General features: G+C 41.9%; 1 protein-coding gene across 1 annotated transcript in view; it reads left to right on the top strand.

The window, feature by feature from the left end:
• Positions 1–26,326, top strand: part of LOC120835370 (ephrin type-A receptor 6) — a 37,087-nt gene extending 10,761 nt beyond the window's left edge. The window contains exons 3-20 of the mRNA XM_040204255.2: positions 1,369–1,497; positions 1,985–2,134; positions 2,251–2,412; positions 2,522–2,750; positions 8,829–8,984; positions 9,641–9,991; positions 17,275–17,399; positions 17,778–17,940; positions 18,710–18,815; positions 20,561–20,631; positions 22,291–22,416; positions 23,211–23,396; positions 23,538–23,599; positions 23,731–23,940; positions 24,023–24,172; positions 24,273–24,466; positions 25,038–25,187; positions 25,535–26,326. Of these exons, the coding sequence (XP_040060189.2) occupies positions 1,369–1,497; positions 1,985–2,134; positions 2,251–2,412; positions 2,522–2,750; positions 8,829–8,984; positions 9,641–9,991; positions 17,275–17,399; positions 17,778–17,940; positions 18,710–18,815; positions 20,561–20,631; positions 22,291–22,416; positions 23,211–23,396; positions 23,538–23,599; positions 23,731–23,940; positions 24,023–24,172; positions 24,273–24,466; positions 25,038–25,187; positions 25,535–25,649 (2,835 nt within the window). The 3' untranslated portion in view covers positions 25,650–26,326. The remainder of the gene's footprint in view (positions 1–1,368; positions 1,498–1,984; positions 2,135–2,250; positions 2,413–2,521; positions 2,751–8,828; positions 8,985–9,640; positions 9,992–17,274; positions 17,400–17,777; positions 17,941–18,709; positions 18,816–20,560; positions 20,632–22,290; positions 22,417–23,210; positions 23,397–23,537; positions 23,600–23,730; positions 23,941–24,022; positions 24,173–24,272; positions 24,467–25,037; positions 25,188–25,534) is intronic.
• The last annotated feature ends 145 nt before the right edge of the window (positions 26,327–26,471 follow it).

The raw sequence follows: 26,471 nt of genomic DNA, 5'->3' as shown, positions 1-26,471 counted from the left end.
TCAATTTTCGCTGCAATGCAACTCTTTCATCTACCTTCCTTGGGTCTGTCTTTGTCAAACACCTCTCTGATATTCATCATTGAATATCATTTATCGTATGTGCTGCTTTGAAAAATGTTCTCCAGTTGAACACCCCAGATGTTGTGCAGATATCAAAGGTACAGAATATTATAATGTAGGTACCAACATGGTGGAGAGTGAAATCAATAAGAAGTGCTTTGAATTCAGCAACAAAAGTTGGAATAACATTTGTGTATGTTAGTCCATCCAGCATGATGTTTTATATTGATCCTTATATCCTATGTGGAAGTCTTTTACTGAATGCGGACAACATTTGAATGGAAATCTCGTCAATCACGGTACGAATTCAGGGGAAAGATGCTGGAAAGGCGGCATTTTCAGACCAAGAGGTTGCAATAGTTGACAAGATGTCCCATTTAGTGGATTTCTCAGTGGGAGAACACAACTCCTATGTAGCCTTTGCTGCCTTCAGTATAGCACGACCCAGCGTGCAGCATCACATGGCCAATGGAGCGTTTGAGTGATCCGTGTTGACTCCCTGGAAAAAAAGCCCCCTTTTCGAGTTGCGTCCTTTGGAGAGTCCCGTCTCTGATTGGGGACTTGGTTATAAACCGGTCACTGCAGCTGACCTGATCACATTGTGAAGAGTGAGCTGCTGTGAGCACACGATTGTATTAATATTACTGAGATCGTGCTGAGCCGTAAGCAAACCAGGCATTGATTTGGCACAATGCCCCAATGGTTGGTTGGTTCAACCATTGCTGAGGAAAGTAATTCCCCTTATTTTGGAGTTATCCAATGGATCTCATGCTCTTGTGTAACTGACACGATCTCAGGTGCCCGTTTGCTGCCACGAGAGTAGTGAGAAAGAAGTTCTGTCAATTCATGTTAGTGCTTTTCAAGCTCCAATAATGACACAGTTAAAATGGAGCAGACGAATCGAGGTCGTCTGGCTGATGCAACAGCTTGAAAACATCGGCGAAAACTAACTCGGTGTCTTTCAAACCTCGTGTTTTCATAGAAATGATGTCTCACTTCATGCCTTAAACGGTTACACTTTCATGTGGAATGAACTAAAAGCTGATTATTCATGGAGATGCATATATTGTAATCTCTAAACATGTAATAGGGTCAATACCAATATATCTTCTATTCTGTAGCTCTTTACAAACTAATCTACCACTGCGATAACAACGAATTCTAGTAACTCACACGATTAACAAATTACTGTTATCGAAGGGTCAGTTCACCTAAATGACACAAACATTAAACTGTAGGCCATAAATACACAAACTAAATACTTGTTCGGCATATGGCAATTGTTCTTTTCTCCCCATGTTGCTACAGTGGGATGCCATCACTGAGATGGATGAGCAGAACAGACCTATTCACACCTTCCAGGTTTGCCACGTAATGGAGCCAAACCAGAACAACTGGCTGCGGTCTGGATGGATCCAACGGCAGGCTGCACAGAGGGTCTGGACCTCTTATATCTTCTTTTTTAGATCTAATTTCAATCAAATGTAGTCGTCTTGATTCAGAGCGTGACATTCTCTCCAGGTTGGGAAAGTCTGGGGGGGGATTCAGATTTACTAAAAAATAACATTAAACATGATTTCACTTTGAAACAGAGGATTCCATTGAAGTGAGTGAGTAGAGAACAGTGCATGATCAATTAAAGACGCTACAGTATTCCTTCTTGGCACATTGACTGGATTGCTGCTCATTATGGCAGAAGCTGAGCCGTCTCAGTAGCTGCTGGAGACCACGCGAGCCTGGTCGGGCTAATGGGAACATGTTGTTGTATATCACTCATTTTACTATTTGTATTTCTTTCTATTGCTCTGATACCTGACCCTAAAAAAGGCATTTTATTGTTACGTAGAAAGTCTAATAGACATGTATTTGAGATGTTAAAAAGAGCTTTTGATGATTTATTTATTAAATGTTTTTCTTAACTCAGGTGTATGTGGAGCTGCGTTTCACGCTGAGAGACTGCAACTCCATTCCTTGGGTGTCTGGTACCTGTAAGGAAACCTTCAACCTTTTTTACCTGCAGACAGAGGAACCGCTCTCTGCAGCGACGCGGTTCAGACCCACCGACTACGCCAAGGTTGCTTTTCAGAGCCGCATCATGAAAGTAAAAAAGAAAGCGTTCTCTGTTGTGCTGCGCATAGGATTCAGTAACAATGAACTTTGTTCCGCATTGTATTTGTCGTTGGCTTCAAGGTGGACACCATAGCGGCAGATGAGAGTTTTACACAGACAGATCTCGGAGATCGGGTTCTTCGCCTGAACACCGAGGTCAGGGAGGTCGGGCCGGTGACACGGAGGGGCTTCTACTTGGCCTTCCAGGATGTCGGGGCTTGTATTGCCCTTGTGTCCGTCAAGGTCAGCGAGCGGAGACTTTTGCGTGCGACTACAGCCGTGGAATTGTCAACTCCGTTCATCTCACAAGACCACCAGTGCTTTGACCTCCTCTGTTTTGCTCTCCCGTAAGGTGTTCTACAAACGCTGCCCGTCGACGGTGAGGAACCTGGCGGTATTTCCAGACACGGTGCCACACACGGACTCGTCCTCGCTGGTGGAAGTGAGGGGCGCGTGTGTGGAGAATGCAGAAGAAAGGGACACGCCCAAGCTGTACTGTGGGGCTGACGGAGACTGGCTGGTGCCCCTGGGCCGCTGCATCTGCAGCATCGGCCACGCCGAGATGGATGGTGACTGTCGGGGTGAGAAGTTTGTCGGCGTTTCTCATCGTTTTAGAGCAGAACAGTGAAGTAAAGCTGAGGACACACAGAAGGAATCGAATGAAACGAAGAGGGGAGGGAAGGCATCGCTATAACAGATCTCCAGGGCCTCCCCGCTCGTCTGCAGCAGTTTGAATTTCCAGAGCTGCTATTCCCTCCTCTCGTTCTAAGATGCTGCATCCTTGTCTGATCCTCTCAATCTTTCTTCATCTCTTCACATCCTCTGCCCGCCTCCTCATCATCTTCTCCTCGCTCTTGTCCACTTTGTTTTGCTTCACTTACACGCCCGTCCTTCTTTGTCCCTCCGCGTCGCCGCGTTTCTTTTCATTCCTCATTTTAATTCTGACTCTTGCTCTTTCTCATCACCACCCTTTTCTGCCACCCGATCCTAAACAATGTGGATAAGAAGAGATTAGTGCACATCAGGAAGGATTTATGTTTGACATTTCAAAATCACCCTCATGAGGAGCTTTCTGGACTGTTTCAAATATTGGTTTAAAAAGGGAAGGTCGTTTCTTTTAATGTTAAGCTGTTTTGGCTGTTGTGTTGCTGTGGTAGATACATACAAACATTCAGCCACGTTGCATTTACACAAACACTTACATCCAACAACTTACTTAGTATAGCTTTTCTTTAATTAGTCACATTAGCACTATTGAAATACGCCCTTTTGTTAGCAAAGCAGATTAAGAAAAAGTAAAAGAAATACTTGATGGCCTTAGGACTGGCTTCCCAATTACACTGTGCAGACAGACTGGGAGCTAGCTGGCTAATTGCCTTCATTTATTAGTTTCACAGCTAATTTAGCTTGAACTAAGTATTTTTTGAAACTCCCCAACCCGCCCCTTTAATTTAGAAAGCTCAGACCTGCTATTGTAATTAAGGCCACACTGCACGGTTACAATGAGTGCACCTCCTGCTACTTGCTACGTACAGGAGTCTCAGCTGGTTGGGGGGAAATATTCATGCAACTCAGGTTATTACAGAGAGAACTCCGACGGTCGTTGGCAAAGTTTATATGTAGGGCAGGCTGTGATGTCTCCTCTATTTTCTCTGCAGGTGTAATTGTATCTTCTGCTCTTCTGGTCTTTGTGTTCATCCTCTTTCTCTCTTTGGTTAAACAACACAGAAGCCTGTCAGGAGAGATTAGTGATGAGACAGCAGCAGTCTCATAGTGTCTCTGGTACCTTTGGCTGACCTGAGTAAACTCACCTAAAATTGAGTTTGAGGAATTGATTTACAACTATAAACAACTACGTAGAAATGTTATCAATCACAATGATAATTCAACCCATAGGTCATCGATTCATCTATTTAGTCACTACATTAAAGTCTCTGTTTCGGTAATCTATTATCCACTTAACTACTACATGTACAGCAAAATACAAAGTGTAAAACAATAAAACATTAAAAAAGGTTCTCACTATATTTTGACATTTGACCAGCAGACTCCCCTTTTATTCAGCCTTTGTGTCTTTACATTACATTATATGTCATTTAGCTGACGCTTTTATCCAAAGCGACTTGTGCATTTCAACCAGAAGGACACAAACCCAGCTAAACATTTACCAAAGATGTCTCTGCACTGGACACAAACATATTGTCTCACCGTGTCTGAAAACAAACGGCATATTTCCCAAAATGGCTGCTTTCTCTTCAGATTCTTCTCTGAAATACTGTTGTGGCATCGTGGGAAAAGCTAAGCGGAGGTACTGCTCCGTTGTTCAGCTGTGTAGGAATCATAGTTGGGTTCAGAAATATTAGGGAACATCTATCAGGTTTTATCCATTGTTCAATTGTCAAACTGCATCTTTGACCTCATTAACATCAGCTTAGCAAAAGCAGATCGGCAGTAAAAACACATCACGACTTTGCAATGAATGATTCAGGGCTTTAACTCCCGTTTTGCACAGTTCTTGCAGAGCTTTTGCTGTAACCATATGTGCGCAGTGCAAGTAGGTGCAGGAAGTTTAGGCGTGAACTTGCGGTGACTTCTGCTTTCTCCTCGTTTTCGTTTTGGAACACTGCTTCAAAGGGTGCTGTGATCAAAGCTGTCTGAGAGGCAGCACGGGGGAAAGAGCAAAAAAGCGAGAGAGCGGGAAGAGAGAGCGAGGGCGAGAGAGAATAGGGAAAACCCCAGCGCTCCAAAATATAAGCAGAGCGCTGCGCCAACACGTCCATCTCTCCCTCCCAGCTGCCTAAACAAAGGCATCAGTGCTTATCAAACCCTGCTTTCCACCCCGATAGCATTCTGCCAGACTGTTTTGACATCTCACTCCAGCGTTTTATTCTGCCATTCCTTTCATTCAGTGTCAGCCACCAGAGGATTACTTAGAGATAGGCTGGTTATATCATGACCTAGATAAGGCAACATCGTAGCGCTAACGCTGTTTGTTCCACGTCTTTTAGTCACACAATTACATTCAAAGGGAGGCTGTGACTCGCTTGAATCAGAACGAACGGGCAGACAAGACACAGACGCCAGCCAGTGAGCTGGAGGTGATTCTGCGACAGTTCGAAAAATCTTCTATTAAAATAATTTGAGCAGAACTTATTTCCCGAAGTCGATACAAACGCAGATGCGTTTCCCTTTTTACTGCAAGGAGGAAGGATTGACGGAGATTGCCAGAATCACACTCTGTAAAGTCCGTATTCCCCCATTTCTCTTTGACCTCTCGACCCGTCCGTGTTACAGAAATTGCCAAAAACGTGGCTTGCTCACCGAGGACCTCTGCTGTCCCCGCACACGGCACTGATTGCGCAGGAAAAGTACAAACTGGTGACCTTGAATTCAGGAAAAATGGAACAAGAGTCGATGAAATCCATCCATCCCGTGAGCTGCATCGGTTGCCCTCCTCTGCCCATTGAGGACTGTGTTTACTTTGGCCCTCCCTCAGCCAGACTACAGCATCACTCATTCTCTGTGAACTCCCCATCTGCATATCAAAGACAAGAGTCCAGGGTAAACATGGGCTCTGCCTCCATCTGTTTCTGACAACGTAAAGCCAAGAGAAGTATGTTCAACTCCACATCTCTTGGTTGGCAGATCTTTAAATTCTTGAATTGTTTATCTTTAAATTCCTTTGACTGTGCAGTTGTTGAATTTGCTTTTTAAATATTGAAGTCATGCATTCTCAAGGGCTCCTGTTGACCTCAAGCTAACTTCGAATCACTGTGTTTAGAAAAGTGTATTTACTAAGCTGCTCTGATCAATATTTTTATTGATCAAATTAATGTGCAATTTCAAAGGGATCACCTGTAGTTAAGGAATCAGGGAATTACTCCGTAAGGCTTCCTTGGCTCTACGGAGCGTTACAGCATCTTGTAGATCGTTGGACTTCATGCAACTTCAATGTTCTCATTTGCTTACTGCTTTTATCAGCAATGTCTCATCATTTAGCAGCCAAAAAGCCACATGCTCCCTTCAGCGGCCTAGTTAACACAGATAAAAAAAAACAGATTTTAGGGCATAGCGTCGATTCCAAAAGAATGCAGCTTTAGATCTAATCGGCTGCTTGTAGTTGATCATATAAATGTGTTTAAAGTACATCTTATCTGATGTCCTACCTTAATGTAAAAATGGTTGGATTTTATATAGAAAACTTTTTTTTGGCAGTTTTAAAACGATAACGTACATGTTTAACTATCTCTGGCATCTAATACTCCACGTGATTAATTGATTAATTAGAAATAATTGGCAGGATAATGGATAGTGGAAAAAAAGGATCATTAGTTTTGGTCCCGATTCTACAAACTGGAGAAAACGTTTCCCTGTCGCCACTATTATTGTTTGTTTTCTGTCCCCAGCCGTATTGGCTCTGAATGGGAATACCTATTTTGTGGCAATATTGCTCCTTGAATAAGAATGCGTTCTATGACAAAAAGCCAAACAGCTTATAGGGTACAAATTGGATCTCATTATGTGTGTGTGTGTGTGTGTGTGTGTGTGTGTGTGTGTGTGTGTGTGTGTGTGCATATGTGTGTGGCGGGGATGTTTTCCAACTTTCCGATAGAAATGGTGCTATGAGTATTGTAATTGCTTTTTGGTGGTGATCTTGCCAGCGAGCACCGTAGAGCAGGGAGCAGCTGCAATTCAAATGAATCTGAGAGTTTATTGCCTTTGGCAGGAGCTCAACACGGGAGGAAAGTAATATTCAAGTGACTGAGGGGCCTCAAAAATTGGAAGCTGGGTGACAAATTACTCTTCCCATTAGGAGCTAAGAAGCAATGTGATTTTGGAAAGGATATATATCTGTGTATCAATACTTCATCGCATCCTATTTGCATATCTTTTTATTCAATTAGTTCCACCTTGTTATGCAGATTGTTTTTCCTGGTATTATATATTTCATTTTAACTCCACCTTGCATGTCTTCAATAGAGCTCAGAGTGCGACAGAGACGGCAAAACATGAGATTTGAATACTTCTTTAGTTCTTTGGACAGAATGGACAATCTTAGAACACATTCAACAACAAAACATCTCAAATGAATAAAAATAATTAGAACAGATTCATCTACAACAGAAGATAATTGTCAGTTGTAGCTCTGAATCCCGCGCTGAGGTAAAGCTCAATTTTGTGAAGAAATAAAGCAATATTTTATGTTTCCCTTGCAGGAAGCAAACCCTTGTTTTACATATTCCTTAGCTTGAGGTGTGTTTGTGGCAAAGGGATTGCAGTTATTCTGACAGTGATGACATTATATGGTTTTAGATTGCCGGGAACAAGAGATGAGATTCCTTCCGCTCACTAAGATTGGATTCAAAAAAGATAATTCTCTGTGGGACGGGACCACGGGAGACGTATTCAAAACCCTGCAATTTGTTTTTTCTCAAAATAATATTCCAGGCTGATGTGACAGGCTGCTCTCCTACAGGTGGTCTCTACACAGCAGAGTGTATCAGTTGAATGAACGACTGAGCTGTTGATGGCGCTCTAACAAGAGGCCTCAGGTAGACTCACGTAACACCAATGTAGCCTGAGGTAGGAAGTCCTCATTCAACCTCTTCTCCCACACACATGAAGATGCTGGAGATACTGTTGCTTTGCGTTATAATTTGCAGGTTTTAGTGTATACACGACTACTGAATTTTTTTAATCTTCTCACTGTTCTCCGTTAAATATTATTGGCCGGATACATTTAATGCCATTTACTTTACCAGGACCATCAATGCACCAACATGCAGTACCAAGTCTCTGTGTAGCAGCTGGACTCATGCGCGTGAGACCTACAGCATCTCTGTAATAACCAGTGATTATAACAACAAGAGGATTTTAGTCTCAATGACAACTATGCGTCACAATACCGTGCTCACAGGACGCTACATGGTCTCTGTCTCCGGTGATGTGTGGAAGAAAATAAGCAAATGTGGGAAAATGTTAGAATGCGGAAATTGTAAAATGCGCCTGTCTGCCATGAAGCCTCGATTGAATTCCATTATGTCTCATATCAGGCATATTTTTTTGATCATTTTGAAATTGAAAATAAAATCAAGAAAAGGGGAGATTAAAGAAATCGCAGAGATAAGAAAAGGCGAGTTGGTTGAAAAGGTGGGGAAAGGGAAATGGAAAGATCAAATAGGAGAGAACCAGAGGAAGTAATGAGGTTGGAAAGAAATGCATATAAAGATTAAAGAATAATTACAGTACCTGTCAATAGTTTGGACGCAACTTCTTATTCAAGCTGGTGAACTGGTACTGTAGGTCAGTAGGATGGATCAGATAAGTGGATGCAGATTTTAATCTGAAACAAACCACAATTGCATTTTAATAATACATTATTTGTATGTGAATGTTTTTCTTGTTTTTATTTTATCATGCCAGACGAATAACAACAACTTTCCTTTGTGTTATTTTCCATCACCGGGTGCAAACACTATCCAACGTTTGAGGTTCATAGCTTGGTCACCATAGTATGGTGGAAGTGACTGGGATGATTATTTTAGGTGCAAAGCCAAGGGCATCAGACAAAATGTCAGACCACAGTTGAACTAAATGTGTGTGTGTGTGTGTGTGCGCTTTTGTAACTGGCTCTATCCTGCCCCTCTCTCTTTCTCCAGCTTGTAAGCCTGGCTCCTTCAAAGCGTATTCTGGGAACACCGAATGCTCCAAGTGTCCTCCACACAGCTCCAGCCATGACCAGGCCGCCACCATCTGTCACTGCGACAAAGGCTTCTACAGAGCAATCAAAGACTCCTCCACCGTGGCCTGCACAAGTTAGTAAAGTTCTTACTAAAACTGTGTTTCTTTCGGCTGGGACCTTCTTAGTTGCTGAGAATCCCGGGAGAAGTCCACCTCCAGCTCTTTGGTTTTACTAGAGTTGATCTGGAGGTGGTCGCGCTGGCACCAATGGAAAGAAATAAGCAGACGATTTTGCAGAGATATCAGTTAACTGTTGCAGTTAGCAGAGATGTATTGCAAGTGCGAGGTGTATAGGGAGAGTGAAGCCAGAACGGCTCTCTGCGGGGCCCCTGTGCACCACGTCTGACTCCTGCTGTGTATCTGTGCATACTGGGGACGCTTGGCAGAGAGATGGTGGTTTACCCCGGAAGGCACTGGAAGAATCAAAAAACTGAGCTGATGCCGTCTGGACCCGGCACCTTTCTCACCTTCATCATGTCACATATACAATAATACACCCTCTCACACAAACTCCTGTTCTGATGAATTTGCCAAACCAATACTAGTAATACTGATTGTTGAATACAAAGCTGAATTAGTCTTCCACAAGTTCGGTTTTATCACTGGTATCACTTGGTAAAATACAGACATGCTTCTCCAAAGAAGTCTCTGAAATGTCACCAGAGATCATAGATCGTAGGTTTTGGTTCACTCTAGTCAATCTCTCTCGCTCTCTCTCGTCTCCCCGCAGGGCCTCCGTCGGCTCCCAGGAACCTGATGTCGTTGATCAACGACACGGCTCTCTTCTTGCAGTGGACGCCTCCCATCGACACGGGAGGCAGGGAGGACATCACTTACAACGTCCTGTGCCAGCGCTGTGATGGAAGAGACGGCGACAGTGGCGTGACGCAGTGTGAGCCGTGTGAGCCAGACCTGCGCTTCATCCCGCGGCCGCTCAGTCTGACCGCTACCTCCGTGGCGATACTAGATTTTGCGACGCACGTTAACTACACCTTTCATGTGGAGGCGGCAAACGGCGTCTCTGGGCTGGGGGTGTCTCCACGCTCGCTGGCCAATGTCACCGTCAATACGAACCAAGCTGGTGAGTTGAAAGCTTTTGTTTTCTTCAGTGCCTTCAAATCCAACTGGGGTAATGATGACACGCTAATTTGCCGACCGCAGAACTATAGGGGGGAATTATATTGGATCATATGTAAAAATGAAGTGTTTATTTTCTGAGCGCTTAAACAGGTAAATTAATGTATTAACAGACAATTAATGGAAGGTATTTACACAATGGGCTCCGAGGTTTAATTTCAACTTTATATTCTGATTCAACTATAACTTTAAAACATATTTGAAAGACTAATTACAAAAACACTTGTTAATTAGGGCCATGGATTTTGCAATATCAATTTTATAACATTTTCCAGGGTGGAAATAGTACGTGGGAAGCTACAAAATATAGCAACACATTGCATGTCTGCTGGCACGGGAAAAATGGCCATCTGGACAGGTGGGACTTTTCCCAGTGGACCATTCAACCGGTGAGGCAGGGAGCCAAAGAAAACCGATAAAAACCGATAAATAACAAGCAGGTTACTCCTTCACATGTTTGTCTAGATATGTGCTACACTAAACTACCTAACGCTCAGAAGCATTGAGACCCAAAAATACTGGATGAATTCTGTAAATGGTTGGTAAAAAATAGTCCACAATTCACCTTAGATTATTTTATATTACCCCATATTAACTGTGGACTGTGGTTTGTGCTGAATGCTTAAAGTCACTCTCATCTACTGTATATTGATTATTTGAAATATGTTTGATCGATCAAACAAGGCTTTGAGTTTGAGAGATTGAGATTCAGTAACTTTGGTGGGAATAAATGCATGCCTGACATATGCACATGCTGTAGCTACATAAAAACTGTGTTTTGCAGGAGCACAATGAGATATTTATGCTCCTGTAACAGGAACATTTATTTTTTTCTTACCGTTCTCTCTCCTGAGAACTCTTTTTCCAAAGTTGCTGTCTTTCCGTCCAGCTTTAGATGTCAAAAAAGACATCATCTCTGACCTTTAATAGCATAATGACTTGAACATGGTGCTAATTGGCAACAGGCGGCTGACCTGAGATCAACTGCTGGTAAATGTCCTCAAAGAAGCACAGTCTTGGGCTTCAATTGGAGATTTAAGAGACTTGCCTGTTCAAGTGACTACTGGATGCTGATATTTCAAAATAATGGGAGCATTATTGATGGAGAGGGTCAAAATGAAGGAAGGAGTGGATTAATAATTCATACTGAGATGTATGTGCACATTTTCTCTCCTTTATGTTAGACATGACATTCTGAGGATGTCGCCTTTGTGTGTAATAACAGGCGGCGATAATTACAGCGGTAAGATTGTTGCAGTTTGTCAATTGTATTCTGAAGTGCAAGATATTTGTGTTTTGGAGACAACCAGCTTAAAGTTATGTTTACAATTACAGACAATCTGTCGGCTCGCAGATGGCTGTTAATTATCTGTACAATAGATGGCTGCATCAAAGTCACACATCAATGTCTGAATTATCAATCTCTGTATCGTGGTATCTGAGTCAGAATGGTGCTTTATCCTATTTAAGTTCTGTCACTGTGTGCGTTCTGGTGTTAACAAGTTTTATTTTCACTGTATGAACCATCTTAGTGTAGCGTTTTACCACGCTAGCTTTAGACACTACATAAAATATAGCTGAGGTTGAATGTTTTGCGGTTTTTAATTTGGAGCTGTTTAGAAGAAAATAGAATTATTTAAATGAAAATGAAAATGTTGATCTGATGGTGGCGTTAGGGGAAAAGTCGGGATAACTTAATGGACGTACCAAATTTCATTGCAATCAATTTAGTAGTTGTTAATGTATTTCTGTCTGCACCAAAGTGGTGCGATAGACTTTGTTAGATCAAAATAAATCCTGCCATGGAAACCAGACGTCACATGTTCGCTTCCTCCCGTCAGCCGAGAGATGGGTGTGAAGTTGTAATGCAAAATAATCTCTGTAGAGGAGGAGAAGCAGCCTGTGGGGATGTTTCCTTCTGGATGTTTAGAATGGATTAACTTGTCAAACCGACTCTCCAGAGTGGAAACACTGCATGCACCCACAGCCAGGCAAGCATGCAAACAAGCAGGCAAACAAATCCATTCGCAGGCAACATTCACACACGCGTTCGCTTCACCCGCGTATACCACGCACAGCCCTGCATGTGGTCATTTTTAGCTCTCCTCCCAGCTCGTCCCTGTGCTCGCCCTCGCTTTTCTTCCTCCCACACTCATAGTTCATTGGACATACATGTTTACATAAGTGGCAGGTGATTTTAAGTATCACACTTGCTTATTTCTTCTCAACAACTCCCTCGAGTGTAAATGAACAGATAACATGCACGCGATATTTCACATATACAGTTTATTGTAGATATACATATTACATTATTATTTTACATATTACAGTGTTGTTAAATACAAAGAATTCATCAAGCACTCAAAACCGTATAACTGAGCTGAGACAGAGGCTTGTTGTCTCTGTTTGCCAAACCTTTTGTTTGGATGTACTTTGGTTGGACAGGCTCATTGCCAATTAACTCAGATGCTGCAAGCTGATTCATTTAATTCATTGTGAAATTCTGTCACCGATGGAATGGTAGCCAATCAACGGCAGGAATAGCAATTAAAGTTGTTTTTTTTGTGATTTGTTTTCTGTTGGCATGCTATCTTTTTTATAAATTGCATATTAATGTCTCATTATTCTTGTAATTGTGCTAAACCTTCTTGTGGTTGTCTAACACTGATGCCCAGTTGAACAATGGGTACGATCGGTCTGTCTTTGAACAGAGTCCGGCGCTTGTTGACCTCGTTTTCATTCGCTGTTGTTGCAGATAGAGCTGAGCAATATTTATTTACTCACATATTCTCAGAAGACACGCTTAGTCGCAGTGAAGGCCTCTTTGTGTGTCACACTTAATTTCCCTTTGCAGAGCAGGATGCTTGTTGAAGTTGATGAAGGTCAGCAGCTGTTGTCCCGACGCCTCTCAAGGCAGCAACGCGGAGCCGTTGGATCTCTGCACTTATTGCACAGCAGAGCGTTTCTCACCGACGATTCCTCCCACTAAGTTCACCGCGGTGTTTTGTGACGAGGCGCAGAGAAGTCAGAGAAGGCAAATTTGTCCCAGTCGTTTACTGCACACTGATTTGCTCCTAAGAACACGCGGATTGACTCCCGTCTGTGTTCAAAACAGTCCTCATGTACAGTAAAAGATGGTGCCAACGACTGATAGCGGCTCTGCTATTGAGCCTTTTGAAAGTTGGGACATAAATTCTGCTTTTTTTTCGTGGGTTTTCATGGGGTTTATTTAATGATCGAATCAAATCCATCACAAAATGATTTATTGATGCATTGATTCTGAGATGACCTGAATAGAATCGCTGCCAGTTTAAATGGGGAAATCTCTACAGAGTTGTGCTCAGTTGTTAAATTGAGGCTCTACTCTGCTACTACTGGATATTATACAGGTTTTAATGGTAGTCGTCTTTGAAATCACATCACAAGTTATTAGTATTCATTTTTCAGGGGTATTTCTTTGTATTCTCAGCTGACTCGTTCTTTTTAATATTTGACAATAGCAAAGGTTTGAACAATCAGTGACTTTAAGTCACAATATTCAGTGTGCATTTCCAGCCTGTTCTACGTAGTTTGAGTCCATCTCTGTGAAGTCATTTTAAGATGCCAGATTTTAAGCACCTACCCTCCAGACCGACGTTGAGCCGGACAACGTTGTTGGCTGTTTTGTTGACTTTTACTTTACTTCCGTGCCTCTCCGCGGCTTACATTTGAACTTTTATGTTGTCTGGTTCTGTTCGTACTGTCAATCAATCAGGACTGTTTTCCTAATTGATTATCATTGATTCATCTATCTTCTTATACAACAATCAAGAAACTGGTACGAATACAACGCCAGTGCAAGTCCAGCAACTACAGCTTTAGCTTTTCAGGAGAATTACAACTGTGTGTTGTGAGCACATTTTTACTCTATTTAACAGTGACAATCGCCGTGTTTGTATTTCCACAATGTTTTGAGGTCGGTAACCCAGATTTTAACCTAGATAGTTAATTGTTTTACGTGAACATTTCCTCTTCAAACTCTGCATGCGTATGTGTTGAACAGCATTAGAACGCTATACGTAAACGCCTAAATGTACGTATGTAGTATAGTGTAAATAATAAGGGGACTGTTGTTGTATTGTATGCATGTCTTTCTATGGGCTGCATCCAGAGGAGAGATTTTTGAATTCAACCTTTACTTAAGTCTATTTCACATCCGTTGTTTATCTCTGTTTATGTTTCAGCTATGGTATCTTCATCGCCCTTTTTTTTTCTTTTCAAAACAATAACAAGAGTCACGCGGAGGTCGCACATCCTAAACGCATGTGTGAACATCTCTCTAACGTTTTTGCCGTGTCCTCATTCAGGAGCTTTTCTCTCTTTACTTTGTTCTCTTCTCTTTTCCCCCAGTGGATTCCCTTTGCGTTTTCATCTCCTTGGCTTTGGGAATAAGGCTGACGTCTATTTATACACTCAGATGCTGGGGAGATGCAACCTCGTGGGATTTCTTCATAGCTTTCCCTGTTAACTCCTACTCTCTCCCACCCCCTTCTGTATCTTTCTTCATCTATAGTCGAGGGCCTAACCTAAATTCAGATGTTTCCCATAGACAATATAGAGAGTTCATTCGTTGTGAGTATTCTCTTGAATCGTGATAGAACTGTAATGATCGCAGTTGTTTTTCATACATAGAAGTAGGTTTCTAACCAACGGGCTGATTCATCCTCAACCTAAAATAGCTTCTTGCGTAAGAGTTCAGAGGGTTTTTAGAGAGTTTCTAACAAAAATGCCCATGCAAAGAAAAGTCCACTCCTCAAGCACACACACCTACACACACACGACCACACACACACATGGCGATAGATACGTAACATTATACTGTATGCTGCAGTCAGAAATCCCCTCTAGTAATAGGATTTTCTTGGACATTTTTATACCAAGTACCAAGTGGGTTATGCATATTTATCTGCCTGGTTTCACTGGTGGCAACGTAAAAACATTATGATTTCCTATAAAACCATGAAATTCATCAATGCCTTTGTTGCTTTGATATGTTTCAACTAATTAATTAGTTTGTATAACCAGTCCATTTAGTTACACTTTAATTTATTCATTCTATTTTTGGGGTCTGCTAATGCATGATTTTCAGGATTTCATGAAAGCAATTCTTTAATGCGTTTTTAGAAAAAAAGCCATCACACACAGACCCATGGTCTTTTTGGTCTTACTTTTTCTTATTTTTGATAACAAGCAAAACGTGACTTTGGTCAGATTTACATGCAATATTCATTTTGTAGCTGTTCCTCTTCACATACATTGATTTTTATTCGTTGAAGTTGTTCAATCTTGGTCAGAATTGATCACAAGCTTTAAGCTTTTAGTTTAAGTAAACAATTACTCTTATTTTGATAGTTAATAAATATTGTTTATATTTTAAATAGTAAAATTATCAAAATGATAAAGTGAAACAGTTATTGTTCTTTGTCTTGCTTAGTTGAATAGTCAGTTACTCTGTTTCAGCTACATTTGGATAAAGAACACAAGTACAGAGAACAGAAATGAATCTGCAGATGAATCAGTGAAAACAATGATTTGATGCAGCCCTACTGTGCACATTTGAATTGCTTTTGTTGAGGATTTCACTGTTCACATTTGATTGGCGATGTGGTCACCAGTCAATCTGAAATAAACAATAAAATATCCACTGCGAAATCTGAAAGCTTTTCCGCTACCTGTCATATTTCCCCTTTGACAACTTGCTGAGCAATTTGTTTAAAGAAATTTGAGTTTAATTTAGTGACCTTTGTAATAATTAGACCCTTGTTCTCAATTAGACTTTAAAGTGGCCAGGCTGGAGCTAAAACATACCGTACATGTATGACATAGGGGACATTCCCAGGTCACTGCAGTTTGTCCTTGGCTATATGCACTTTTGCACCGAGTCGGCTGTCAATACGAGGTGTTTATTTGTTGTTGGTGTGTCTGCTGTTTGCTATTAATAACTGCAGCAGGAAGCCACTCCGAGGCTTGAGATATTCCCTCAACATCTCCGGGCGCTGCGTGCAGCTCAGCCACCACCTGCCACGGGGACAGAGAGGACACATGTTATCTGCAGTAGCACGGCTGACATGGCAGACGTGCAATGTGACTCTGCAAGCGGTTTGACAGACAGCGCGGTCCAGCGATTCCATCCTGTCGGCGTGTGGCGCATGTGTGACCCCGTGTGTTTGTGGTGCGTGCCGGTATTAGGAAGACACATGAGATTCTCACCGGTCCAAGTGGTGGAGCTGGTGGACGTGTGAAGCGTTGTGCTGAGACCGAGCTGCTGAGACAAAGTCTTCACAAGATGTGAAAGTCGCATTTGCAACTCGGGACTTCTGACTTAATTCAGTGGGCCTCATCCAGCCTGTTAATAGTGAGTTATCTGCTTCTGAGGTGTAAGGACGGTGTAAAACGTCTGCGTTTGAATTTGTATTCCTAAAATGATCTCTAAAACAGCGAGCTCCACAACGGAGGGACTGGATGTGTTCGTTTGCCAGATCATGTTCTGTTCAAGCAAAGGCTTCATGAATAATTGAAGTATTTGAATCTCTGCTGGGTTATTTTTTTGTCTCCTCAGCAGCTTTTTGCAGAACAGTACTCGAAATTGAAAATAAAGACAAACATGATGAAGAGTCGCCGTGCGTCTAGTGGTTTGTTGACAACAAAACTGTCTCTGTTAAAGTGGGGCTGGACAGTGAAATGGTTTCTTCTCCGCCCTCTATTCCCTTTGGGTATTCTTCTAATAGAGAAAAAATTGTCCTCTAGAGTACAATGACATTGTGTTATTTCTGAAAAATCTTCTCTGAACCGCGAGAGGGGAGAGGTAACGTACAAATCAGGTGCTTTTCTCAGGTGATTCCGATTTTCTTTCCAGTGTAGACTTTTTAAAACTTTTTGTTTATACTTTGACATTGCTCTTTTGTGACTGCAGAAGATACTTTTAAATTGTGTCTTTCCTTTGGAATCTCTGGGCTCGGGCAGTACATGGCTGAGATCACTCATTTCCTCGTTCCCTCGGGCCTCTTGGACGGGTGACTGAGTGGCTCACTTTTCTTGGCTCACTTTTCTTGCTCATGTTTTTCCCCCCATCCATATAACCGATCATTCTTTGGCACATGACCCTGAGATAATACGTCGACTAAGTCTTCTAAGTTAATGATAAGGAAAATCACAGCGGATCTCCTTGCCCTCTGACTGCATCCTCAGGTCCTGCTCTGGTGGGTGTAGTCAGGAAAGACTGGGCATCCCAAAACAGCATTGCCCTCTCCTGGCCAGAGGCGGAAAAGCTGCCCTCAGAAATAGTGGACTATGAAGTCAAATACTTTGAGAAGGTAAAATCTCTGATCGTACTTAATGTAACAGTTGGACTTGTTTTCTTCGACCATTTTGATATGATGTTTGTGTTAATTGCCTCTGCACTGAGAGGAGCCCCAAGGTGTTGCGTATAGTCCACGCAACCCACACATAATCATTGCTCACAAAGCAATTTGCATTTTTAGCTTTCAGAAGGTGCAAGTTCAAAGCACCGTCAATGCAATGTGCTCTCCGCTTCTTTCACCATCTGCCCCAATAGTTATTTAGATGAAAATTTATTTGGATCTGGATTTGGATTTCTGTGATAACAGTCTTATGCAAAACACATATCTATCTTTCCTGCCAAAAACCGTATCCTCTCTGGCAATATAATGATGTTTGTTTTTTTCCTTCAGGAGCAAGAGCAGCTGAGCTACTCATCAACACGGACCAAAAACCCCAGCGTGGTTGTGACGGGTCTCAGACCCTCAACTGTCTACGTCTTCCACGTCCGTGTTCGCACTGCTGCTGGCTACACCGCCTACAGCCCCAACTATGAGTTCGCCACAGCGGCCGAGGGTAACGAGCACGAGGGACGGCGCCTTTGCTTGTGTTCACACTGGCTGTGTTCTAGAAAAGAAAAGGCACTGATATTCTGTGTTGAAATAAAGAAATTGGTATTGTTTCCAACCCATGGACTGGAGGGGAAAGGCAGTTTAAGGCCAAAGATGTGATCAACAACCTTATAAAATCTAACATATTTTATGGTCATTCTCTGCTATGGATCAGTGAAACTCGTCAGTGCTTCTTCAGGCACGAGCCATTTATTTAAATGTTTATAAGCTCTGTAAGTTGCTGATGCACACATTATGCTCTGCTGATTATGACCCTGAAATATGCAGGAATGCACATCCTCTTACAAAATACACACTTTAGGTAATGAATATGTAGATGTCCACCTTCATATTTTCATACTCCCAGATGCCAATGCATTTACAAACTAGGATTTTGCTTCTCCAAATGTGCCATGTTCCCTCTTACCTGGCGTTATGTCACAGAATGCAGTGATCTATGTGTTTCTTGACTGTCTACTCCTGACCTTATTCTAGGACTTTCTAGTTACTTAACAGATATATCACCGAGGAAATGAAATGTAGGAATATTCCCATTTAAAGCCATCAGCACAGAAACTAAATATACGTCTTCACCGTTTTGTTCATTCATTTGCAACATCTTCATATCACCACGTAGTGTGTCGGTTCTATGGTTCTAACACTGAGCAGAGCTGGTTATAGTAACCAGGTAGGTACTGACTGGTTTGGCTTTGCTCTCTTCTCACTTTCCTCAGATCCAGATATTTCTGATCAAGGTCAAGTTCTGGTGGTCGTCACGGCGTCTGTAGGAGGTTTCTCCCTGCTGGTCATCCTGACCCTCTTCCTCCTTATCACTGGACGGTGAGACCTCCAAACCCCCTCACTCCCGTTTCTCTCTGATGCTGTTTTTCTGTTAACACCACACACACACACACACACAAACCCACAGACAGACACACACCAACCTCTGTGTTTCTCCCCTCATGATCTCAAATGTGAGGCTACAGCCCAAAGTCTGCTAATGGACTCTCTTTTTGCCACCAAGCCGACACTCTCATTTTCCAAATGGCTGAACCAATTTTCTGCCTAATTACTCAGCGTGTAATGCAAGTACCAGCAGTTTGCTTCGTTCCATTAACTTCCACAGGTTAGCTCTGTCTTCACGCTGAGTCTGGTTCATAGGGTTTTACCATTAGTGGCACTTATTAATAAACAATGACAAATGGACCAGAATCCGGAGGTAATTTGTCTGTATTTTACGTTATAATGAACTGAAAACTGAAATGATAATCTTAGATTACACAATTTGCAAACTTCGAATGCTGAAAATATCTCCACGATGTGTCTCACTTTCTAGAAGAAAAATAGATCCAGGCACTTCCCACACAAAGAAGGGTAGTGAGAGTAATGAGACAAATTGGCGGGTATCATATAAGGTATCTGCCTGTTGACGACAAATTGATTCGTCTCAGTGAGATTTCCATAATTTCCAATAAAATGAGTTTCTACATATGTGCCCTGAAGTGTAGACCATATTTTTAAATATGTATTAAATGTTAAAGGAATGCATTTTGGGAAGGACTGTGTGTCTTAGACAGTCTCTGATATCCGCTGCATTTCTGTGCTGAGCAGTACTTGAGCAGCCGTGTTCTGAATCAACGGTCCTAATGATTTTAGTTGTAGACCAAATGAAGACAAATGCGTGGACAAGCTTTTTCCAAATCCTGCTGAGACATGTCATCGAAGTATGATTCAAACCAGTTTAGTATTGTGCCAGAAAGTCAGAAACTACTGTATGTAAACGACACTCGACAGTATCTGCTTTATCTCCTACTTGATCAGTAACAGTACTTCTTTTATCTAGCGCAGTCATTATTTTAATAGTAAATTCTTCTAAAGCAAAAAGATGAAAAGTACAAGTAAAGGTTTAATACTAAGAGGATTTTACCTTCATATGTATCTTGTGTACAGTTTGAGCATTGAGAATGCAAATTGGTCTATTTGGGATTGATTGCTACATTTGTCCTGACTCTATGGAGACTGAGCCTTGAAAGCCTTGAATTTTTGGGACTGAATGAGGTAAAAGCTGTGAAATGGAACAAAAAAAAAAAAGTAATGGGTTATTGGAAGAGGAAAACACCTTTTTGCGAACCAAAAGACTGGCGTCAGCTTCTGCTGCCTGAAATGTTTTCCATTTTCCACCTTTTATCACAAGGGCAGTAAAACTGCCCGTCAGTGGTGTCAAGTCATTGGATTTTTGTAAAAACAGAATATTTGTAGTTAAAATACAATGACAATGACATTATGAAATCATGTTGTGAGACTGGATATGGTCAGAAAAAAAGAGTGCTGATACGTTTTGTAAGATAACAGTGCTCATGTGCGCACTAAACTCGTTGTTTTGATTCATTATTCTACACAGTTTGTTCCACATGACAACAGGCACGTTGGAGGAGAGTCCACACAGCTCTAGGAAAAAACAAAAGACAAAATGATACACAGACCAACGTTACACTTATCGTCTGGTACAGACACTGGAGGCGGGACAAAGAGAGCACATATGGGGCTGTTTTCTGATTCTGATGCTTACTGGTTCACCTGCACAGGTGTCAGGGTTACATTAAAGCCAGGATGAAGTCAGAGGAGAAGAGGAGGACTCGCTTCCGTGCTGGACATGGTTTGTATTTCATGTTCTTTGTGTTGTGTGTGTTACAAAATTGCTTGTGCTGGTTTTCACATCAGTGAGGAAGCGTTCCTCAACAGACTGAACCACTCACACTGTCTCATGCACACATTGATGGATTGTAACGAAAGCGGGTAACCGCTGCTCTGTTTACGGAATTACAGGATTAACCCCGGTGTGCTTTGGCCATTGCAGATAAAAACAGGGTTATTGATTGGCACCATAGGGGAGACATACCAATCCTGGGGAAGAAAATGTCGTCCTGCCGAGTGCTTTGAGTGAGAGCTCTTGTAGGATTGGACCTGAGCGCTGCAGGGACACAAATGTGGCTCACCAATCCCCACACAAAGACACAAATTGGCCTGTCTGTGTGTACACTTTGTGTGACTTTGAGCTATTTCCTTTTCCTCCCGTCTGCAGAAAGTTGGACAACCTTTGCTGCAGAATTATACTTGTTGCTATTTTGCATCTCATCATTCATCTAGTTTTGCTTGCAGAACTTAATACATAATGACAACCGTCTTGCCATAAAATAAATAGTTTGAAAATAGTTTGAATCCAGGCCTCCGGGAGTGTTTTTTTGTTGTTCTGTTCCTTGGTGTTTGGTGCTGCGAGGCATCGGCGAGGCATCGGCGAGGCATCAGCGAGGCATCAGCGAGGCGGGGGAGGCCGGCAGCCTCAACAAACTGTAAGAAAAGGCCTTTTCTGCAATGGAGCTGTTCAGACACCCTGGAGAGAGAGAGAGAGAGAGAGAGAGAGAGGAGGGTGTAGACGCCAACTGAAATCTTTCTCAGATGAAGCTGACAGAGCTATAACGTACATTTAGTCCCCAGCTCATCTGCTCCAGCTGTACCGGGGGCTGCTTCAAGTTATCATTTGTGCCAGTCATCGTGAACGCAGTGCTCACTGCAGCAATATCCACAGCCGCAGTTAGTGAGGAGGATGCTGAAGCCTGGCTGCCTGCTATGTCTCTATATGCTGCTCTGGGGCTTTTTCTTCAGCTCGTTGTTTTTTCTTTTGTTACTTGTTGTTTTTCTCCATCCCTTGACAGAATAGCGGAAAACCTGATAATAGATAGATAACAGGAGCAAATGTATAGTTAATGATTGTCTGATATGGCCAAAGCCAACAGCATCAGAATATACTATTGTTCAAAGATTAGTTGTCAATGAAGCCTAAATGTTTAAATCAAAGATTTATTTTGCATTTTGAATAAAGTAGGAAAATTCCGACATAATGGTTCATATAATACACCAAAATTAGGATGTAACTAGGATTAAATTAGGATGTAACACATGTTGAGTAAAATATAAGAAATAATGTCCTACGTAAATCAAAGTAATTTTAAAGTATCTTTCAATCTGGTGAGGGAAGCTGTGGTTTAAAACTCATATTTTACTTTATACAATCAGGTTGCACAGGTGCTCATGTTGTTATGTGATCTCTCGTACTGTATACAGTAAGGGATGCACGATCGTGTGACCTGCATGTGTACCTTGTTTCCACTTCCATTATGCTGTATGAAGAGCTGAGAGTTTCCCATGAAAACATCTGCACATTATCAGTGTGTTTAAGATGTGTATGTGTGTCAAAGTTCCATGTTCCAATTTAATATTTAAAATATCTAAATTGTAATTTTCTTTCCTCTTCCAGTCCCCTTCTCGGGGATAAAGACCTATGTGGATCCAGATACGTATGAAGACCCAACTCAGGCTGTTGAGGAATTTGCCAAAGAGATTGACCCATCATACATATGCATCGAGAGGGTGATTGGTGCAGGTAAAACAGATATACACACAAAAATACTACATACTCGAACGTATTCAAGCATTAACTCATACTTTAATCTGTATACGTGTTTCCAGATTTTATCTCCGACACTGCACAGGTGTCAATTGTCTACAAGAGGAAAACGTGAATTTGTGTAACAAGAGAGAAAGGGCTAATTTGAGTGATTATCTTAATCTGGGTACTTCTTATGTTGAGAAACAGGCTGACACAGCACTATTGTAAAAATGTCCCAACGGCCGTTGACTAGGTGAGAAAAAAAAAGAAACGTCGCATTTAATGTTGAGTAATATTTTTTATTTTATTAGAAATGTTAAACCTCATAAAGTTCAATTCAAGACTTTTACAGCCACTGATTTTAAAGTAGTTTATAGGATTGTACAATTAGGGGAGCAAAGCTTGTGCTGCCGACTGTGAAAATTCAATGCTTCATTAAATGGAGCAGATTGTGTCTGCTATTTAACTCAGGAGTAATTATGAAGGTGCCTTCCTTCTGTGTAGTTTCCTTAACATGGACTCCATCTGGTGGAGGCAGTGCATACAGCTGTGTAACTCTCAACGGTAAAGCAAATCAATCAGTTAAACACATGTCTGTTTTGCTTGTCTATGAAAACAAAAGCATACATTTATACTTTACAAAGAACACACAATACCAACAAATGATGTGGCCAGCAGTTACTGAATCTATGCATTGTTTTTATTATGTCATTGAGTTGCATGCAGTAAATTCTTGTGATTATATGACAGACTGTGCACCCTTTTTGTGCATCGTGTTGTTCTGACAGGGGAATTTGGAGAAGTCTGTAGTGGTCGGTTGCACATACCTGGAAGGATGGACATCGCCGTGGCAATAAAGACACTTAAAGGCGGCTATGTGGAACAACAGAGGCGAGACTTTTTACGCGAGGCTTCAATAATGGGACAGTTTGACAATCCCAACATCATCAGGCTGGAGGGCGTGGTCACGAGGAGTAAGCTCTCTTTAGTGTCTCTCTCTGGCTGTGTTTGTTGTCATTGTTTTTTTGTTTTTTTGCATAGGTGCTTTAGTGTTAGTTTTACTGTAGTATCAACTATCTGACATTAAGATAGATACTTTCCAACCCTTTCCTCAGGCAGACCGGTGATGATAGTCGTTGAGTACATGGAAAACGGAGCGCTCGACTCTTTCCTCCGGGTGAGAGAAATAAACGCTCTCAGATGTGCAACTGTTTAGAAAATGTTGTCCCACTAACATCACATTTGTCCCCCCCCTCTCTCTCTCTCTCTCTCTCTCTCTCCCTTTTCTCTTCCTCACTACCTCTCCAGGCGCGTGACGGACAGTTTACGGTGCTCCAGCTGGTTGGCATGATGCGTGGCATCGCAGTGGGAATGACCTATCTCTCAGACATGGGCTACATACACAGAGACCTAGCTGCTCGCAACATCCTGGTGGATGAGAACTTGGTGTGTAAGGTGTCTGATTTTGGCATGTCCAGAGTCCTTGAAGATGACACTGAAGCTGCCTACACTGCTACGGTGAGTGTGGATCTTGCAGCAGGCTATTACAATCTGACATGTATTACAGTGGCTTTAATCTGGGTTATCGATGTTGCATCAGGGAGGAAAGATACCAATACGCTGGACGGCACCGGAGGCGATTGCTTATGGAAAATTTTCCTCAGTCAGTGATGTATGGAGCTACGGCATTGTCATGTGGGAAGTGATGTCATACGGTGAGAGGCCCTACTGGGAGATGTCCAATCAAGATGTAAGCCACCGATCCCTTTAAAGCTCCTTGAGCACTGTAGGCCTCATTGAAACACAAAAAAAAAAAAATTGTATTTAACTCTAATTGATGTTCATCTCAGGTAATTTTATCAATTGACGAAGGCTACCGTCTACCAGCACCGATGGGCTGCCCCGTAACTCTGCACCAGCTGATGTTGCACTGCTGGCAGAAGGAGTCCAACCAGCGGCCACGCTTCAACACCGTGCTCTCGTTCCTCGACAAACTCATAATCAATCCCAGTAGTCTGCTCACTCTGGTGAATGATCTACAGAGGTGACTATCGATACATGCAGACACCCACCCGGTGAAACGAACGGACCATAAGAGTGTAAACTGGATGACATTATCTAAGAAAGCTGCACTGTTTTATCGGCCTACCTTCCAGGGACTTCCCGTTTCAGGAGGGAATGATAATTATCTAAAAATTGTTTGCCACATTTAAGCCACAGAGTGAATATTTTGCATACATGTCATCCCTGCTTGTTAGTGCAGTTCACATATGAGACCAAAAAACACTTGTTGGTGCCTTCAGGAGATATGAGCGTCATGTGCTATAAGAATATATAACCCAGGGGACAAACATCAAGCAAGCAGAGACATGTTGGAAAATATTCTAATTGTGGGACGGCGATAACACCGGAAAATAATAATTAGTTGCCAAAATACATAAATCTAAATTACTAACCTCTGAGGCTGGAAAATGTATGCACTGAAAAATGATACGTGCTAATAAAGGCTCTACACAGTTTGTAGATTTAATCACTGGGCTGTTAATCAGAATAATACGTTACATTGAGATGCAGGAACGCCTTTGTATTGGTTAACTTTCTGTCTGTCATCTCAGTTACCCCGACTCCCCAGATGACATGCCGGACTACCCTCTTTTCATCTCTATCGGCGACTGGCTTGACTCTATCAAAATGAGCCAGTACAAGAACAACTTCCTTGCAGCGGGTTACACAACCCTGGATTCCATTTCAACAATGAGCTTAGAGTGAGTGTAGCCACATTATGCTGAGTGCAGCTATAGCATGAAGAAGAGCACTACAAGCAATCGGGCATGAAGGGAAGCGAGTAGATTGTGAAATGGTACTTGTGATTCCACAATCAAGCAAGAAAGTATCTGTACAGTATGTGGATATATAAAAACTATATTATAACTGCTGCTACCAGGATTACAGTATTATATTATTCTCATGAATATGCTTATTGCTCCTATTATGAAGTTTTCCCAGTGGGCTTGTGGCAGATTGTTAACTTCATTGCATGTTTGTCATAATTTTAAAATAGCTGGGCTGTACATTCATTCAAAATTGAACTTCTTCTTCTGCTTCACTTTAGTGACATCAGGCGTATCGGGATCTGTTTGATTGGCCACCAGAGGAGAATATTAAGCAGCATACAGTCCCTCCGCCTGCAGCTTCACCACATCCAACAGAGTGGCTTTCAAGTATGAGACCATCACACAAAGACAGAATGTGTTTTCAAACTGAGACGGAAAACCCACCAGACTTCCTTGGCATCGCCATTCGATTAATCGGACAAACACCAGACTTTTAGGTGTAGCAGGAACCAAACGCTGCTCGTGTGAAAGAGGGCCACTGCTAGACACACGCTCATCACCTTGTGGATCCTCATCACTACAGCCTCCGCAACAACCAACCTCTGTCAGTGTTGGCCAAATACCCTCTCTTTATTATCTCAGCAACTGTTAGCGTTCACTTGAATTTCGGAACCTCTTTACTCTAGTGTCTATTCAAGTGTTCACCGATACCTCTTCTCTTTCCAAGTGACAATCCAATGGTTTTTATTGACTTTGAATGGTCTCAAGTCAGTTACCTCATGACCGCAGAGGAAGTGGATGGAACGGAGGGTAAATGCTGATGAATGGCACAGTGTGCGATTTTAATAACAACCTTTCAAGTCGGTTAATGAAACAGTTCACCAGGAATAAAGATTGAAAGAATGGTAAATACAATCATGTTTTTTTCAACTGAAGACCGCTGAATGTCAAAAGATTTTATAGAAATATATGTTCTATCCTCATGATAATGCAGTATGTCTTGTACAAAATGTCTTGTGAAAATTGTATGTTTTATTCAGTAAGTTCCTTAATAAACAACCCTATTTTAATACTTTGTCCTTGATCAGATTGCTTGAGCACATTAACAAACACATATAAAGATGTCCATGGAAGCACCCTCTCTCAAACACACACGCGTCCTCTTTAAGTGCCACTTTAAGAAACTGACAGGTTTTCTGGACATGGAGAAGGTGA

Source organism: Gasterosteus aculeatus, chromosome 12 (genome assembly GCF_964276395.1).
Source record: "Gasterosteus aculeatus chromosome 12, fGasAcu3.hap1.1, whole genome shotgun sequence".
NCBI lineage: Eukaryota > Metazoa > Chordata > Actinopteri > Perciformes > Gasterosteidae > Gasterosteus > Gasterosteus aculeatus.
Note: the sequence above shows the minus strand (reverse complement) of the source record. Positions and strands in the feature narration are given on the sequence as shown.